This window comes from Talpa europaea (genome assembly GCF_964194135.1).
Source record: "Talpa europaea genome assembly, chromosome: 1".
In the NCBI taxonomy this organism is placed as follows: Eukaryota; Metazoa; Chordata; class Mammalia; order Eulipotyphla; family Talpidae; genus Talpa; species Talpa europaea.
In genome coordinates this window covers 81,692,704-81,713,329 of record NC_140073.1, presented here as the reverse complement: position 1 = coordinate 81,713,329, position 20,626 = coordinate 81,692,704, and the positions used below count along the sequence as shown (strand labels likewise).

Below are 20,626 nucleotides of genomic sequence, written 5' to 3'. Positions count from 1 at the left end.
TCATATATATAAAACTAAAACACCAGAAGCTGAAATTTCTCTGTGATATACAAGACCAGGTATCAAGAAAGTCTCAGTGTTTCGAGAGGTAACTAAGAGTTATATGTAGAACTTCTGGGAAAAATAGTTTTCAAATTATTGAAACTTAATTTTGTAAAGTTTTACAAAGTTGTCTTTTCAAAAATCTAGGACTTCCCATAGTCTTTCACATGTTTAAAATTTTAAACTTGTTAATTTATTAATGCACTTAAATTTAGCCTCTTCTGAACTCTAATGAAAAATCTCTATTTGAATTATAATTAATTGGAAAGTTCTTGAGATAGGCAATTTAGCTTAATCAAAAGTGAAAATTTTCATCTTTTCTCAATAAAGAGAACTTCAGAATAATTGCTCAGTATGTAGAACACTCCATATGTAAATTTAATACAGTAATCTAATACTGACAGCTAGTTTTTTTTTAATTGAATGGCAGAATTTGATGAGATCTACATGGATGCTATTCTAAATGCCTTGTGTTTATATTTTAAATTAGCATAATGTAAATCAAAATGAGTTTTCAAAAAATCTACAAGACAACATTGGTACAGACTTTTTGTAAATATTGAAATCATAGCTATAATTTTAAATTGCTTATGAAATAAATCCTGAGCATATATTTTGTAGAATGACTAATGCTAGCCTAACAGTGTATTCTTATTCCAAATGTTAAAGAAGATTCCCAAAGTACTTTAAAATGATGTCTAAAGATCTTAACATTGAGTACATGCCTAAATAAATAGGAACAGACTGCAATACGACTGTTAGAAAGACACACTGAGAATACATAAAGCTTATTGAGGGAACTTGCCTTTCTGAGAGGAGTTTTGTTCTTTCTAGTATCTCTGTAAATGAATACCAAGTACTAGAGAAACATACATTTAGAATCACAAAGAGTTAAGAGAAAAAGGTTATCCACAGCCATGAGTTCAATCTCTGGCCGGCCAGGGAGCAACCCACATGGCCAGCAGAAATCTCCTGCCTCGCCCACTGCTCCCCTCAGCAGTGTATTTCAGTACATCTGCCTGTTCTGTTCCCCACTCTGTCTCTAGTGAATCCTCTCACCCCCCACACCTCTGGCCTGTACCCCAGTTCTTGTATGCATAAATAAATCTTTAAAAAAAATTAATCCTGAAGTACATGTGAGATTTCCACTATATTCTATGTCTGATTATCAAATAAATTTACAAAAAATAAAACAATGCTATATTGATTTGTAGTGCTGAGGATGCATTTATTCTGTTACATTATTATTTTATTACAAAGAATAAATTTCTTTAAATATAAATATTTGGAATTTTGAATTTTTACTCTTCATATTTCTAACAATAAACAATGCTACTTTTCCAAACTTTTGTAATATGCATTTCTTAAGAAAATATTACTAATATTAGCATGTAAGGGGTTTTGATATTTTTAAAAATAATTAATAAATCCTTATTCAATAGCTCACTTTAAATTCTGAGTACAACAAACTGGATATATATTACCCATATAAATAAGACCTCTTTTTTGGAATCCTCATTACTTAACAATAAAGGGTCCTATATCCAGAAAATTTAAGAATGCCTGTTTTAAGGGCAAGTTCCTAAAAGACGTTTAGATGAAACTCTTCTAATTTTTTCATACTTCCATTGAAATAATTGAATGTTATTCAAGAGCAGCTATGGCAGGAGAAGGTGACCAAACCAGTGACCTCAAACTCCAAACTGCAGATTCTAGGCATGTGTCGTAAATGAGTAAAACAATTTCTGAGAACTAATGTATTTCTAGCGTAGCACTCTATATTGTTTTTCTATCATTCAGGTTATCATTTTTATAAGAACCTGAATTCCAAGAATCATGCTTTCATCTTAAAGCTTCCATAGAAAGTACAGTCTCATTAGAAATGGTCACTAACAGAACTGCCTTCTCCCCACACCCCCAATTGTAGCAAATGTTCAAGAGGACATGCCCATTGGTGACATGAAGTCTGCCTCCTTCAAGATGCTTATCAGTTCATATTCTAGGAAACCTGGACCTAGAATTCTCTGCCAAGTGAGTCTGAGCTGCTTCCATGAGTTGTATGAATAACTTCCCTGATTTGTCCTTTTGAGGATTGGGGCAGTTGCCTACTCATGTAAGTATCCCAATGGCACTACATTCCACTCTAGAACTGTGTGAATCCCAAATTTGAATTTAGCCATCTGGGATGTTATACAGGTCTATTCATCATGCTAGGAGAATAAAACATTTTTATATGATGTTTCCACCTTGTTTAGAGCTGAATTGTTGAAACATGAGGGCTCTATTCATATTCTCTCACCAGCTAATAAGTATTTTTTTAAAGTTTTTTTTTTTTTTTTATAGAGGCATGTTTTTATTTATTTGTTTGTTTTTGTTTATACATGCACTGGGTACAGTCAGAAGCGCGGGAGGGTGAGAGAATTCACCAGAGCCAGAGCAGAGCAGGCAGAAGGACCGAAGTACACTGCCGAGGGGAGCAGCGGGCGGCAGGAGAGGCCTGCACACCATGTGGGACCCTCCTCTGGTGGCCGGGGAGCAGCCGGGATCGAACTGGCGCCGCAGAGGCCGCGGGCAGCTTCGCAAACCAGCGCTCAACCGCTGCACCACCTGGGAGGCCCACCAGCTAATAAGTATTAAGGGATGAACTTGGCAATTGAAGGTTAAACTAGGCCTATGGGAGCACCATGGGAGAGGGGAAAATATGGGCATCATACTGTATGTTCTGTCTAAAGAATACAGGTATTCTCATATTCACTTGAAATATGCCAGATATCCTGACATGTGACTGGATAGTAAGAACCCAAATTTTAGTTTAAAAATTCTTCTAAAAAAATTGACCTAATAAAATAAATTGACACCTGATTGCAAACATTGGACATTACAAATAATGTATTCTGAGATCTAGAGTTTGCCAAAAGATTCCCCAAGACGTAACATCTGGGTTTGAAGAAGTTTTTAATATGTTGGGGTTTCTAATAACCTTCTCCATGAATCTTCATATTCTCGGAATTATGCCACATTATGATGTCAATATCAGTGACTGCTTAACAGAACTCCTATTATATGCCAGGAATTATAGTAGATCTGTTGAACATATTATCTCAACAGCATTTATAATTTCCATTTTTTTTAAATCTACAAGAAACCTTTAGATAGAATCAATTTTCTTATCAAAAAATCTAATTATATATGGGCCTCCCTGGTGGTGGAAGGGTTAAGTCTCAGTGTTATCAAGCTATTCCCAGCCACTATGGCATGAGTTTGATCCCTGGCCAGGGAGCTAACTCACATAGCAAGGCAGACCTCTCTCGTCTGCTGCTCCCCTCAGCAGTGTGTTTCAGTAGCTCTCTCTGTTCTGCTCTCCACTGTCTCTGGTGAATTCTTTCACCCACCCTGCACCTCTGGCCTATACCCCAGTTCTTGCATGCATAAATAAGAAAATTGTAAAAATAAATCAATTTAAAAAATATATTTCTGCTTTGCATGGTCACTTGACTATAGCAAGTATGTATGTGAATATATTAACAGATTAGGACAATTGCCTGGTCTGTGGTGGGATTAAGTATTGACACATAGTTGTAATTAATGGAGTTAATCTGCTTCCCATATCAGTCCTGTAATTCAATGGACACATTCTGGACAAATGAAACTTGAACCCTTCTGAGCAATATGGGCACTGGGTATGAAACTCTTCTGCCGATAAAATGGCATCTCTTGATTATGGTTTCTTTTATAGCCCTTCTATAACTCCTTCATATGGCATTCTAGATGGGCTATAAAGTAGTTAATCAGAACAAATTAAAATTTGTACTTAGCACTAAAATGTAAATTAATGTATGTTTTCTCCCAAATCTAACCATTTTAAACATCTGGTATATATATTTTAGTACTCCATTCACTCTAATGGTGATAATTTTAGCAAGTTGTTAAATCTACTTTGCACTTCCTCATCACAGCAGTCCAAGAGATGCAGCTAATGTGCCAGCATCCAAGCATCCCTTACAAACTCATGAAACAAACCAGTCTTCTTTGGTTTGTAATAAAGTAACATAGAGAACATTATCATCTGCCCATTGCCAAGTAGACAATGAAACCATTGGCCTTACTATAAAGAAAGTTTAAAGTTTTCAAGAATCAAGGGCATTAAGTACAGAAAATTAATCTTCTCACTGCCAAGTTTTACACTCTTGAATATCAATTTTCACCAGCTGTGATAGTTTCTTTTGTAACATCTGCTAGAGACTAGAAAAGATGCATGTGATTGTACTTAAGCATAGCAATACTTTTTTGATGATTAAGGCCAATGGAATTATGGGAAATTCATGACTTGCAAATGATATAAATTATATAAAGATAGAAAATTCTCATAACTTACTTTTAATTAAGTAATAAGCCATAACAGATTTTTCAGTAGTTTTGAATAATGTTCATTACAAATGACAGGCAATAATTCATGCGAAGAGTATCATATACTGAGTTCAAGATGTCCATATTTCACTTTTACATTTCACAGCTGTTTCTATTCAGTTTCTCTCCTTTATTTCTTTGCTATCTCTAATTAGCATTAAATTGCTGCCTTGACCAATTGTTTCTCCAGAATTATTGAGCATTTCACTCAGGTATATTTTTGGTTTGGATTTCAAGACATAAGAGACTTGGATTCAAATGCTTATAATGCAGGGGTGGGCAGGAAATAGAATGCAGATAGGCACTACAGGTCTACAGTCAGGTCACCAATATTCCATTTTCATGAATTCTTTCCATAGAATTTACTGAACTTGTAATTTGTTTCAGTTTCTTATAGACATAGCTTTAGTCACTACACAGAGAAAAATCACCAATTTTTAAAAGTAGACAAACATACAGAATTAGCAATTCTTTTCAGCAAAATTTTGCCATATTTTCACACACACACACACACACACAAAGATGAATCACTATAATACACCAAAATGACTGAATCAAACTCTCCCCTTTTTGCTACATTCCAATTGCAAACTGCTACATCCCAGCAGTTTGCAACTGCTGGCCCAGTTGCAAACTCTGAGTGATAAACTCAAACACCACCATGAAGTCATAAAGGCAGTAAATATTAGGCTAGTAAAATAATCTGAACATAAACTATCTAAATATACATGTGTACTATCTTAGTTTGGGCTATAACAAAAATAATATAGACTGTGTAGCTTATAAACAGCAGGCTTATTTTTCACAATTCTGGGGTTTGGGAAGTCCAAGATAAGGGAGTGGCAAATTCAGTGTTTGGTGGGAGCCCACTTCCTGGTATTGAATTTCCTAGATCTGTGAGAAATAAATGTCCAACCTCATAACACAATCATCTCTCAAAGGCCCATCCTCCAAATACCATCACCATGGGCATTAGGTTTTAACATAATAAATGTGGGTAGGCACAATCTTTCAGTCTATAGCATTCAGGGTTCTCTAATACGACTCATTATTGACTCAGAACAAAGAATATAAAACTTTGGTCCCATCAGATGTTCTACCTACCATAAAAATCTACCTACCATCTAAAACACTTATATCTTAATTATTAGGAGGGCACCTGAATTTTCAGAGATGTGGTTGTGACTGTTCAACCCTTGGAAAATTATGAATGCAAGAAGACAAGATATCTGCTTTATAGCCGTCTCAAGTTTCAGAAAGAATCAGGATGGACAGGTAGGAAACAGAAGAACATGAGCAAACAACTAAACGGCTGTGAACGTATAAAAACCACATCTGAGTGTTTAATATCTCATTGCTTTTCACTTCCTAAGATTTCCTTCTCACCTATTCTGAATGTACTATCCTTCGGGAGCATTTTTAATTTTTTAACAGAAACTACAGATCTAAATCTAAATATATAAATCTCCTTAAATGAACAATTTTCACTGAGATTTCTTTCCCATAAATATGGGCTCTTATTTCACTTTCACACAGAATGATATTCAGCTCTACTTATTCTTGCCATCTGCTATTGTTACTTGCATTACCAAATGGTGCTGCAATGTTGAATAGTCTATAGTTTCTACTTGGACAGAAACATTCTGGAGGAATTTCTAAGGAGATATAAGATGTGGTTTCCTTCATTAGTGCTATGGGCACTCATGAAGACATGCATAATTCCAGAAAGTCTTTGTTTTATTGGGGAATAACCCAATGAAGGCTTCACTGAGGAACACAGGGCAGGGGCAACAGAAGGAGAAACATGTGGTATAAGAATGTATTCTTTATGTTATCTGAGGTCCGCTTATTAATCACATGGAATGAGGCACTGAAAAGTTGGTTATGCAAAATAACTTGCAAAATAGAAATGACTTTGTCCTCTCCCTCCCAAATAAGGTGTCATGAAGAAGTCTGGTCAAGACAATTCATGTCTCTGCCAGGAACATATTAAGTCATCTTCTTTAACATAAAAGAGACTTCATGATGTTCTATTTAAAACATTTTCCATTTCGGGAACTCCCTGGTGGCACAAGGGGTTAAGCACAGCACTATGAAGCTATCTGCAGCTACTGCAGCCCGAGTTTGATCCCCGGGACCCACATGGCTCAGCAGACCTCTTCTGTCTCTCCTGCTGCTCTCCTCAGCATTGTATTTCAGTCATGCTGCCTGTTCTGTTCCTCACTCTGTGTCTGGTGAGTCCTCTCACCCCCTGTACCTATGGCCTGTACCCAGTTCTTGTATGCATAAGCAAGTCTTTAAAAAATTTTTTTCCATTTCAATGATAAGGCTCAAAATGGTATTTAAATCTAATTATACTCTTACCAAATTGAATGTGAAGAGTAAAATTAAGAGTATATAGTATATATTATGGCTCACTCCTCAATATATATTCCACCCCAGGAGATTAGTCTAGGAAAGAGTTCTTCAACTAATAATCATTAAACATCTCAAGGTGTGATTTGCAGTCCAGCAACTCTGCCACCATCTGAGAGCTTATTAAGTTTGCAATACTTATCTCCTAGACCTACTTAGAGTCTGCATTTTTAGTAATATCTGTCATGTAATCCATATGCACTTTAAATTTTGAGAAGTTTCATAAGTGGACTTATGGTGTAACTGAGACATTGATGTCACCATCTCAAAAAGCCTAGTGTTTTAAACTCCTACACACACTGGCAGAAACAACTCTGAACATATATCCTGGTTTGCCAAACTCATATTTTAGATTTCTATATGTTTTATGTAGTTCCAAAAGAAAAGTCTGGTAAATACTCATTTGACTAAATCAAGTCCCTCCCATTCCAGCAATTAGTTTAAGAAAAGACATAGAATTCAACGTTAGTCAGTGAAATATGAGGTGAAGTCTTTCAGGGAAGTTGGGGAAGCTTTGTGAAAATTCTGTTGTTCCTAATATTCCCATTAAGAGAGACATTCTTTAATATTTGTGGTCTTTGCTGCATCAGATGCTGATAATGAAGTCAACAATGGAGATGACAAAGTAGAGATACCAAAACAAACATGCCTTGATGACATTGCTGTGCCCCCAAACCAACAACTTCTGGAGTTTGTGTCAGCACTGGATTTCTTGATACTTGAGACAGTGCATTTCCTTATTGCTTCTGCCAATTTGGGTGGAAATTTCTGTGAGGAGTAAATCATTCTGATTGAATCTACTGATTATATATATTTTTTGTAGTAGGTAAATCAGTTCTAATGACATGAGAATCTACAGCAATACCAGTAAACATTTCCTCAAATTTACAAAATGCACGTTCCTAGTGGAAACGCCTTGTGTAGTAGAGTTGAAATGAACATTCTCAATATCTCTTCCTGGCACATCATTCTCAATAAAGATTTGCTCAATGAATAAAACAGTAATGGCACAGGTGTTCTGAATTAAATCGACCTACAAAACATGTACAATTACTTTGAATTCCATTATTTTTATTTTTTTTTATTTCTACCAGGGATCATTAATAAACTGCTGTCCTAAGAAATCCCTATCCACATCACACATAACCATCATTTTACCAGAATCATTGCTTTCAGTATAGATAGCACAGAATCTAAGAGACAGATTTCTCTTCAAGGAAGAAAACAACAACTTCAACCTGCTTGGACAGTCTATATTTAAATGGTGGTGAGTGGAACATGATTTTAAACCATGTAGAGGGAATTTGATGAGTAGCAGAGAAAGGAAATCCAAATATCTAATTTCATCAAAGAAAGTCTGGTGATTTGTGAATTGAAAGGTGATTTCTCTTAAAAGACATCATGACCAGCCTGATCATGTGAAATCCCCAATCTTTATGATAAAGCCTTTGTGAGATGAGGAGGAGACAGAAATGGCCCCTTTCTCCTGATTCAGTGGCTTCCCTTGCTAATTTGACCACACCTCTGAGCTCAGAGAAATGTGGCTGGGGTCAGGTCATGAAATTTATTTTTTTTCATGAAATTTATTTTTATAAACTGTTATACATAATTGCTACTTTATGAGGAAGGTAGTATGAGACCTATGAGAGATTTTATGTGACCAGACTCATGATTTGGAAAATTCATTGAGGCTGCTCTGTGAGGACTAGAGCAGGAAGAAGAGGAGGATAAGACACTGGAGTCAGAAGAAACAAGATATCTATGATGGTTGTTTAGGAGAGAGGTAAGCAGATTCCATCAAGAAAGTCTCCTCACACACTGCTTGGGAACAGAGATACAACTTAACAAGTAGGCACAGTCACTGACACACTGTGATATGAGGAGTGCTGAGATAAACATTTGAATGTATGCTTTTGACTTTCACCCCTTTATATGGTGTCAGGTCATATTTCAAGTCATCTAGAATTACATGCTACCTGTTTTTAGGAAGATCTGTAATAATTTACCAGTTAAAAATAAATCTACTGAAGATGCATGTATGCATATTCTATGGCTAGGAGTTCTACTTACAGTTATATGCCCAACCAAGAGTTATATGTAGTGCATTATATGTAGTGCACCAAAAGACATTTACAAGAATGGTCATAGCATGTTATTTGTAAAGTTCCAAACAGGAAAACAAACAAACAAACAAACAAATATCCATCCATTGACAATAAAAAATGGATAAACTGTGGTTAACACAATAAAATTATGGAATCTACATAATGACCTAATATAAATGAACGAAAATGGATATTGCTACACAGAACATGGGTACATCTCACAAATACAATGTTGAAAAGGAAAAGGCAGATACAAAGGGATATGCAGTGCAGAATACATTTGAGTAAATATTTTTAATGACAAAGCTAACATAGAAGTCTGAATAGCGGTTCTATTTGACAAGAGGAGGTGGCAGTGAAGGGCAGATACAAGGCATCTGATATGTTGATAATGTATCATTTCTTGATGCACACATCAAGAAGATGCGTGGTATTGCACAGGGAGGCTCACTCTGAAAATTCATAGAGTTCTACCCATAAGTTGTATAACTGTGTTATACTCCTTAATAAAAATGCTCATAGAAAATTCCAAAGGATCACAAATTCATAAAAATTATAAATGTACAAAAAGTTACATGTCCTTTTGCCAATAGAAATAAAATGCAATGCTGAACAAAATGTTTAGAGATAAAACAGATTTTCCAAAATGGAAGTAGTGACAGTAGCTTTTGCCATGTATTACAGCTGAGTTAATATAGCTAAAATATCTGATTTAAAATGTTTCAGCTAAATGTAAAAAGAATACAATGTGTATAACTTGGATCTAAAAGGCAATAAGGTACAGGTGAAATAAACTGAATTGGAAACAAATTAAATCTGAAAGACCAAGAAAAAAGAATCCTATCTAACATTTATCAAGCTATTCCTAAATGCCAAGCAAAGAGATAGGTTTATGTCTACTTTCATTTTTATTAATTAGTACAACAATCCTTACGATATAGTTATCATTATACCCATTTAGCACATTGTGAAATTAACATTTAAAAAGGTTAAATATTTTCCTCAAGTTCTCATAGTTATAAGACATCCTCAGATCTGACTTTTAACCCTTTATATACACCAGAAGGGTGAAGCTGGGCAAATAATTTACACACATACATACACCCGTAAGTCATAGTTTCTTCTGTGAAAGGGAGGATACTCCTAGGTTTGCTTACCCTATGGTACCATGCAAATAAATAGTGGTTGTGCTCACTCTTTATATTAGAAATTGCAGGCGAAGTCAACAACAGCAGAAAATAGAGCCTCTGTGGCAAGAATCTCAATTCTGGTGGTTTTTATCAACTTACTTTATCAGAAGAGCCAACAAAGACTAACTCTTTGCTTAATAAACACACATTTGTGAATCTACTCTAACTGTACTGGCTATGGTCTCCAGGGCAGGGGTCTGGGAACCATTTTTATAACAACCTTCCCCTCCCCCACAAGTGATTTTTCTAGCCTTACAATCTATAAATATTATGAAACAATAAGCTCTAGGTTTCAGAATACATACATAAGCTTCTCAGAGAAACTAATTTTGTCTTGATTCATGTCAAAAAATAGTCATGTCAAATAAATCATTTAACAAATGCATTTCTACAGAAAACTATCACAGAATTTAATCAGGAACTAGGTAAATTGCTTACTGGTAATTTAATAGTGGGATACAACTTAAAACATCTAAACGGTACAACTTGTAACTAGTAGATAAATAAGTTCTGGACAATCGATGCAGAACACAGTGATGAAAGTCAACAAATCTGTATTAGAAACTTCAAAGTTGCTAAAAGACTGGATCTTACATGTTCTTACGACAAAAATGAAATAATTATATGACAAGATAGAAGTGTCAACTAATACCACTGCAATATATAAATGTATCAAACCAAAACAATGTATATTTCAAACTTCGGGAAGATATGCCAATTATATCTCAATTTTAGAAAGTCCTGGAGAATTAGCATGCCATTAGAATTTTATTTTTAAATAGTTCTAATAAAGTTATTTTCTTCTTTTTATAAAGATAATGCTATACTCCCATCCATTCATGGTTTAATTTTCTTTCTAACAATATGTTTAATACAAGTTCATGTTTCTGGTTAAAGTCAGATTCATATTTTGTCAATGCCTGAAGGAAGAGGGAAGTCACCATCTTGTATTTAAAGCAGAAACTAATGATTCAGGAAAAATGAAATAGTTTCTCCCAATAATTTTCCTAGAAAAATCTTGGGAACTTCTTGAAGTTAATGCTTGATTAAGATGACATACTTGTAAAATTGCAAACACAGATGATATGATTTCCTGCCGAAGTTCACGTTATCTAATATAATATTTCAGGAATTCAGGAGTTAAGAGTCTAGGGATAATATGAGATATGGGAGCAGACAGAAGATATACCAAAGACAAAATCTGATGTGTCACTATTTTATAACTGTATCCAACAAACCCAGCCCAGGGAGCACCCTAGGGACATTTGCCAAGCCAGCATAGAACAGAACTCTATGGAGGGACATAAGAACATCTTGAATGACAACTAAAAGTGAGTTTGAATACATGCAGAATAGCAATACCCAGTATCTTAAAAACAGCAAAATACAAGACAGTGGACGACAGGTATAGGAAAATTGCTTGTCATGGGTAATTCTGGCAGCTCTCAGGAAAAACGATCACTTTCAAAAGATTTTAACAAGCCTCAGGGGCATTATTTTTGAACGCAAATGAATGGATTATGTGCACATGCAAATGTGGGGGAAGAAGAATCTTTAGAGAAGAAAAAACAATTTTTCTTGGAAATTGCAAGACAAGAACAAAAAAAGAAAAATTGCTTCTCCTTGGAGCTCTACTCCACTCAATTAGCACACTGTCACAACTTGAGAGCACAGAGGTTGGTTGGGCAGACAGGCATAAAAGTTTCAGATAGAAGAATGATAGCTCCCAGCAGTCACTCCATGCCACCTCTGAGATGGGGTGTGTTATACCTGGGGCTTTGGGAAAACACCTACTGCATTGGAAAAAGGTGAAGAGTTTTAGGGCATCTGCTTCTATTAAATCCTCCCAAACAACCCAAAGAATAAATCACTCTGCCTCTTTTATGACATATGATATTTTATACTTAAAGCAAGTTCTTATCAAAGGTGTAACCACTAAGTCCTCCCACACACACACACACACTCAAGAATAGGCCACATGAAGGTGATTAATCATGGGTCAGTTTGGGCTGCTTTCCATATTAATGCTCAGGAAAAAAAGGCTTCTTTCTCCATGACAGCCTAGGGCTCTTGACAAAACACATGGTCCAAAGTGTTCAGAACTCTGCCACAAATGATTTAGGTTAGGATGAGTGGGAGCTGGGCTGACAAAAGCCAAAATTGGATAAATGAAATTAAACCTTAAGTGTTGCCATATTTTCTGGGTAACAAACATTCAGATTGATGACAATATTATTTCTACATTCAAAATGCTACTAAAAGTTAATGAAGTAGTGTGAAAATGAGCATAAATTTCTCAGAAACATATTTCTCACCCAAAAGCCACCTTTCAAAGAATAAATGTTCATGTTAACATTATGTGTACATCTCTGGAAAGAAAGCATTCTCTAAAATATTAGCCTGCTATGAAAAATAAAATGCACTCTCATTTCCAATTTTAGACTATTTCTCTTTGGAGAGAAGTTATGTCTTTAAAATAGCAATTGTCTCTAGAGCACATATATGATCTATTATCCTCTCAGTTGCAAACATAGTCAAAACTACATCACAGAAGTATTAAAACGGTATGCATTTTAAAAAGTATAGGTAATGAATCTCAATGTAGGATTTTTATTCAAGAACACTATGAACACATTGATTTGCAGCGTATAAACAAAATATAATTTCCTGGAGATCCTTTGCCTTCAATTGTGTGAAGAATTCATAAAGGGAAATGTAAGTCCGATGTAGCTTTAATGTCCCCATATTTAATCTTCTATTAAGAATTACAAATGAAAAAAAGAGAGGAAAAATAAATGCTACCAGTGCATTGCAATCCACTCAACATATTATAGACTGTAACAAATAAAACATATTATGTATTTTATTATGCAGAGTCAAGGGCATCAGCCAACTGATCTGATAATCCAATAAACTGTTTGGAAGAAAGAAGTTATCCACCTAGATAAGAGCTTTGAGGAAAGCTGCCTATTGGAGCTATTTAGCATCACAAACATACTTAGCAGAGAGCTACTCAAGTATTGCTGTCACTTAGGCACTTCCAGAGAAAGAGTTATCATGTCAATAGGTTTTGGTTTTAAAGGGAGGCTTTTGGGAGAGATTATAAATATTGATTTTACTAACAGTTTATGAACTTGTGTATATAATGCCAAACTTTCTATTTATAGCACTGAGTGAGATTTCAATGGGGATCCAAAATCCAGGATTTGTCAGGGAAGTCTTGAAAGATGCTTAGGGGGCAACAGTAATTTGGAAGTTTTAATTTCCTTTTTCTAAAAGAGCTCTTGGTTTTGAGAATTCACATGATAAATTATAGAAAAAGAAATCAGAGTTCTAATGTATTTCTTTTTCTATAGACCTAATAATCCACTCAGAGAGAAGACTTGTTTTCAAATAAGGCATCCAATGAATATAATTTGACAATCCACAAGATAGTGCCATAGGGGCTGGGATGAATTTCAAAAGTAGAAAGATAGCCCTTGCCATTAAAAGACTTCATGTTCTAAAGAGAAGAGGAAAAGAATGAATAAGTGCATAGAGCACATAGGTGTGTATATATATATATATAATACATGCAGACACATAAGAAAATTCTGCCTTTATGAACAATGTTAGGCTCAATCTGACATATGCAGCACTTTTCTCATGTACAAGAAACTAAATGTGCTTCTCTTACTGCTATAATTTGGTTACTTAAAAAAAAAAAAACAAAAAACATCTTTTACTTATGGGAAACAATCCGGTTCCAAAAATAGAAAAATAAATCTAAACCTAAAAACCCATTTGAAAGGAAGACAACAACAACAGAAGGAGTAAAACTGAATTTTACAAAAGAGACTCAGTAGGTGTACTTCTCACTAGACCATATTTACATCTTAGAGAAACAAATAGCAACCTCTTCTCAAGAATTGTCATAAGTTATGAAACTGGGAAATATTTCCTAAATAATAAAAATGTCTGACAGCCTTATTTATTTTCACATGAATTAAGAAAATGTGAACAACCACAAACAAATTTCTATATATAACACTACACACACACACATAGGATTCTACTATATTTAAAGGCAAATATATAATTAAGTCACCACAAGTAGCTTTCCACAAATAAATATACAGATATAAGTGTGATTGCCTTAAAAAAAGAATTGTTCTGAGGTGAATTTATTTTACATTTAGGATTTTGCACAAGTATTTTCCCTTGCCATTCGCAGACTTAGGGATGAGAGGATTTATTATTTATTACCTTGAACAATATTAACATAGCATTTTAACTTATGTTAAAATATAAAGAATTTGGTACGCTTTTCAATTCAAATTTAATTATGCCCCCCACACACATATTACTAGATAGCTAAGATTTTTTTATAGCAGAATATTTGCTTACCGACTTTACCTTATCATTAATCAGCCCCAGGTTCATTTCTGAACATTACAATAAACAAATGTCTATGGTATGTCTCAATACTTTCTTGAACTCAAAAGTTAGAAAAATCTCCAACAAACAAGCCCACTCTAACACAATTTCTATTATGGAATTTATTTTAAATATTAATTGGGCTTGCACTACTTCTTAACATTACACGTTTTATATATCAATCAAGTGTTAGGACCAAGTTTTCTCTATGTTCCAAGAGGCTTACAAGTACCTATATCTTATTCATGCTCTAAATGCTGTATTACATTGCTATACATTTGCCTTCACATACTGATATTATTATGTTAAAGTCTGCATTCAAGTAAGTTTTTTAAATCCCCTGATAATTTTCTAGTTTATAAAATTACCATATTCACATGAATGTTTAACTTAGCTTTCATTGATGGTTTTCAGGAAGATTTAAGAATCATAATACAGTTTTTATAATTACAAACAAATTAGTAATTGTTTTTCCTTTTTAAATGCCTCAAAATCCCCTAGAGGTGGTCAGTCTTCATACAGAGTATTCACTTGAAAGTCTTTTTCCCAACCACAAATATGTATCATTCTTCTCATGATACTAAAATAAGACTAGCTCCTCAGGCTATTTCTGCTCTGATTGCTTTGCTTCTACTTTTATTAATCATATCCCACTCTTTTCTTCATCAAACTAGTATGATTGTAGAGCTTTTTTGCAACCTTTATATTGATTTCACAGTCCTCCGCCCTGTTTTTCCAAGTAGGTTTAGCTCTTCTTTGTGGGAAGAAACTACAGTTTATACTTTTTTTTAAATAATAAATTTTATTTTTATATTCCCCATACAACTGCAACCCCCCCCCATTCTGACCCCAATCCCTCCCCTCCCGCCCCCCACCCGCCAAGTTTATACTTTTTTATAATCTTAAAAAAAAAGACTAGGATATACTTTTCCTTGTCTTAGAACAAGTGTTTTTTCTTTGATTTTTTTTTTTCAGTGACCTATGCATGTTTGATCAAAGCTTACTAAGAAATAACTAGAAATACCGGTACTAAATTGACAAATGACAACTCAATCCAAGAGATAACTAGACATGCTATTCAAATTCATTAAGAATAGGTATACAGATTTCCCTTTCATTAAACGTCCTTTAATCAAAATGGGGTTATGAGGGCAGATGTTAATAGAATACAATAGAATCAGTAATAGAAGCTTGTATAGTTATTCCATTAAATTTTTCTGTCACAAAGGATCTACATATCCATGTGGAATACACTTCAGTTCTCTAGGAATAAGAAGTGTTAACTACAATCATCTTGTGCTACAGCTACTCAATATTTAACCAACTGAGTAGCCCTAATCTAATACCTAGTATTCAATCATGGGAAATATTTGAGTTCTTAAATTTTTATGATTTCTTAACTAAATCTTAGACTTGGGTAAAACCAATTGAAATATTCTAACCCATCTTGACTACTTACATTGTCAGTTTTATGTAATGTCTACATGAAATGGTTGTATTAGGGTTTCATTTTTCAAAAAAACCCTTTGACTTTGGGGGAAACAGGTAGAGAAATAGCTCACAAGAGACAGGAACTGTGGAAGCACTGGTAAGATAGAGAAGAAGGAAAGTTAGGATGTAGAGTTAGATGAAGGATAATATTAACACTGTTTTTTTTAAGTTGATGGACAAGACCGATGATGATATGTATTGTCATAAAGTAATTGACATACTCCCAATATTATGACTTATGTGTGTGTGTGTAACATACACATAGCCCATCACTTTTACAACATCATGGTTAATCAAATTATACTTCAAAATTATTTAACAATAAATTAGATTAATTTTTGTATATATTATTGCTAATTATACCAAGGTGATCTGGGCATTACCTAGAAGTGGGCAAGGCTTTTATTACTAATTCTATTAAATTCTGCTCTCTTAACCCTTTTGCAAAATTCTGATAAATGTATGAGCTGCTTGTAACAAAATAATGACCTTAATGTCAACAGGCAACAATAAAGGCAGCAACATTATGGAATTTAATGTTTCATGCACTTTACCTGATTCTTGAGATCCAGCTTGGGACAAGGGCGACCTCCATTGTAGGGTTTTTCTTTTAACCATTTGGATCGAATTCTCACTCCAATCCCACAAGATGAACTGCAAGACCCCCAACTAGACCAATCACTTAACTTGCAATCAAACGGGCAGGGTATGATACATTCCTCTTGAATATAACCTGAAAGATTTAAGAGAAGGGGCAAAATGTGGTCAAAATATAGTGATCAAATTTGCCATGATCACTGCTCTGATTGTTCAACAGTATTGCTCCAGTGGCTTCAATAACTTTCTACTCAGATAAACCAGTTTTAAGAGGTGGACACATCAGTTTATAAAAGAATTCCATCAATTTCCAGTGAATATAACTATGCATTTCTACCTTTTTTTTCCTTCTGAGTTCATATTACAATCAAAAACATCTATTTTCCCACACATAAGACACATTCTTCACCAGCTGATGGCTCTCTAAACTCTTTCCTTGATTTCATATTCTTTCTCCATAGGTAAGGATAGACATATCTTACATATCTATATATCTACTTTATAGTTATTTTTTTTCTTAACATTAAAATGTCTTTACTTCCCCCCCAAAATACTTGTGACAAAAACAGTCATCACCAAACATCTAAGAGTCATCAGGAAAGATTATTTTAGGGTTGCAAACATTGCTTCACTTGATAATGTTAAAAGATTAATTCTCTATAATCTAACAGTTGTAATTCTACAGTTCTTTCTAAGCAACTTTGATCACCAATTTAGTTTTAGGTACATACTAATTGCTAAAAGTAAAATTAACTGGAGGTCACAAACATTGCTTAATTTTATTGAGAAAATGAGTCACAATTACTCCATTTGCTACTGAATGTAAGAGCAGAAATAGCAATTAAATATAATTAATTCTCATGGCATATGTGTTTCAAATGCAAAATTTCAGGAGACTTCATATAAATAAGTTTTAAATATTTGAGTGCCTATCTAAACCCTATTTAAAGCAGATTTTGAATTAGATGCTCTTTTAATTCAATGAGATTTTAAATTATTTTCTTCTATACTTGCATAGTGAAAGATTTTAATTAGAAAGCCTCTAGCAATACCAGTTTTTTCCCCTTTCACCATGATAAGACATAAACCCAGAGAATTTCCATACAAAGTCAAGATCATAAATTCCATGAGAATAAAGTAACTTTGAAATTCAACAGGAGTAACAGTGACAATTATTTTTTGGGAAAATTATTTTCATGACAGTATACCTCAAAGGAATGTCCACAGTCATAACTATTAACAACTGCATATTCTTATACCTATCTCATCATTGAAAGGATTAGTTTTACTTGCATACTTAATACTCACAGTCCTTGGCAATAGAATATGATCAAATGTGAATACCCAGAAAGTTAACCTGCCATAGGAGAATTCTAATTTTTGACTATGGAAACTGCACTAGTAAAATTCAAGTATCTAAATCTAATTGTTATGGAAGTAGAAGTTTTTCTACCAAAATATTTTATAGTACATTTATATGCATAACACATTACTTGGACCATCATATTACTTGACCTGGAGATACTTTTGTATCCTGTAAGAGTTGTCTGCAGGATATGCCATTAAGTATGAAGTAGTCATTACAGAATTATCAATAGAGCATACACCCAATACTGTAATTTTGTGAACTATATATAGTGTGCATAGTAAGTACCTAAACATATCCGCTAATGTGGACAACATTCTGAATAGAATACATTAATAATATTTCTATCTATGTTATAACCAGATGAACTTATTTAATAGACTTAAAAATCAGTAAAACTGAATTCCAGAGACTAGGATGTAATGACTTTTCCATTTATATTACTAACCTCTTCAGATTAGTGCAGTGGACATAGCTGAAAACACATCTTTTTGAGTAAGGTGGTCTCATTGATCAAGCCACCACTCAGGGTAGTACCTGGTATGCATTTTTCCCCCTCCATCATCAAGAATACACAATTTGGGGGGCCTCCCTTGTGGCCCAAGGATTAAGTCTCAGCACTATCACCATGATGGCCTGAGTTTGATTCCTGGCCAGGGAGCTAAACAACATGGCACAGCAGACCTCTCCAGTCTTGCCTGCTACTCCTCTTAGCAGTATATTTCAGTGTATCTACTTTTCTACTCCTCACTCTGGTGAGTCTTCTCATCCCCACACCTATGGCCTACACCCCAGTTCATTTTTTAAAGATTTCTTTATGTATACTAGAACTGGGGTACAGGCCAGAGGTGTGGGGGGTGAGAGAATTCACCAGAGACAATGTGGGGAACAGAACAGGCGGACTGACTGAAATACACTGCTGAGCGGAGCAGTGGGCGAGACAGGAGAGGTCTGCTTCACCATGTGGGTAGCTCTCTGTCTGCTCAGAGATTGAATTAGGGCTGCAGAGGCTGCTGATAGCATCACAGTGCTGTGCTTAAACACTGTGCCACTGGGGAGGCCCTGGTTCTATTAAAAATAAATAAATCTTTAAAAAAATACATAATTTTCCCCTAATAATACCTTGTATTAAGGTATGTGAAAGGAGTATTAATGAATAACCTAAATTAACTTACTTATATTTGTCCTATTGTATAAAGTAATGATAAATCCACCTACTAGAAAGAGTATGTTCCATTTACTTCGCTAAAGTAATGCCACATAATGCCACAAATAAGACAAAGAAAAGAAAGAAAATGTTGATTATCTCTTTTCTACCGCAAAGTGCAAATTGAGAATGTCATGAATTAAAATGATCTCATATCTTTAATTTCTGAATATTTAAATATTTAGCTTTATTTTTAATTTTCTTTTTATTGAGGAAACACTGCTTTAAGGTCACACTTCTTCAGATTAATGTCACCACATCTACAACCAAAGCACCTAAAGTCTACCTCTATAGTCCAAGATTTGCTGTTTTACATTTTAATACTAGTATTTACTAGTGAAAAAATCTAACATTGAGAAATACCCAATTGCTTAAGTACAAGTGCTTTAAAGTATTTATTTGTCTAAGAGAGATGGAGAAAAATGGGAAATGTCTTCTTGTCACAAAGAAAACAATTTGAGATATTCGAACTTGCCATTGTTCAAGGAAAAAAAAAACAACTGAAACATTTATTTAAAATCTCAAACCATTTGTGTGTGGAAATGTAGATCAATTGAATAAGGTCGCCAGCCTGCTCTGGTGTATTTATATTTTGGCCTATTTAGACTAATATGGATTCTGAAAGGGGACAGTTGGAAGGCACCTACATTATACTGTCTTTTATAAATTTTTAGTTACTAAGAAAAAGCTTTTGAAAGTTCTCTCTAATAGCTAGAATGTACATTTTCCATACATTCAAATCAATCAGCATAGATTTTACAACATTCAGCATTTAGGATGATGGTTAAGATAATGCAAATAACAAGCATCATATTTGGACTTACAACCTAATACCAATTTAGAAGTTATACAAAGTTTAAATGGTCCATTGATAAAAAGGTTTTCCTAGATTCCTTAAAAGTTATCTATTTCAGAACCAAATTATTCAATTTTATTCTAACAAAATATCATCTAAGTACCCTTAAGGCTTCCCTAATTAAAAATATAATTTACTGGTGCATTTTATTTTTGATGTAGATGAGCTATTCAAGGTCATCTAGACCAAAAGTTTCATTTTACTAGCTGGTAAATAGAAAAGGAACTGGTATCTCTCTAACTGAGCTACCGAGTTCACTATTAAGTAGAAATGATTTTTTACCACAAACCAGGATTGTTTCTTTACTACAGGTGTGACCATGTAAAGAATAAACCTGCTATTGAGTACAATTTATATTTCAGAATAGATCAATCTTCTAAATGAGAAAAAATAGTATATTACACAAATAAAGTTTACAAACTATATGGCAATTTGAGGTAATATCAATGGATCCTGGCTTCAATTTCCTAAGTAATTAATGCAAAAATATTTATTGGCACAATTTGTGTGGATGCAGATTTTTGACTGATTGCT

General features: G+C 34.2%; 1 protein-coding gene across 1 annotated transcript in view; it reads right to left on the bottom strand.

The window, feature by feature from the left end:
* The window catches only part of THSD7B (thrombospondin type 1 domain containing 7B), a gene marked incomplete at its 3' end in the record, with an annotated part of 691,568 nt that overhangs the window by 182,885 nt on the left and 488,057 nt on the right, over window positions 1-20,626 (bottom strand). The window contains exon 14 of the mRNA XM_084247796.1: window positions 16,621-16,799. Within this exon, the coding sequence (XP_084103922.1) occupies window positions 16,621-16,799 (179 nt within the window). The remainder of the gene's footprint in view (window positions 1-16,620; window positions 16,800-20,626) is intronic.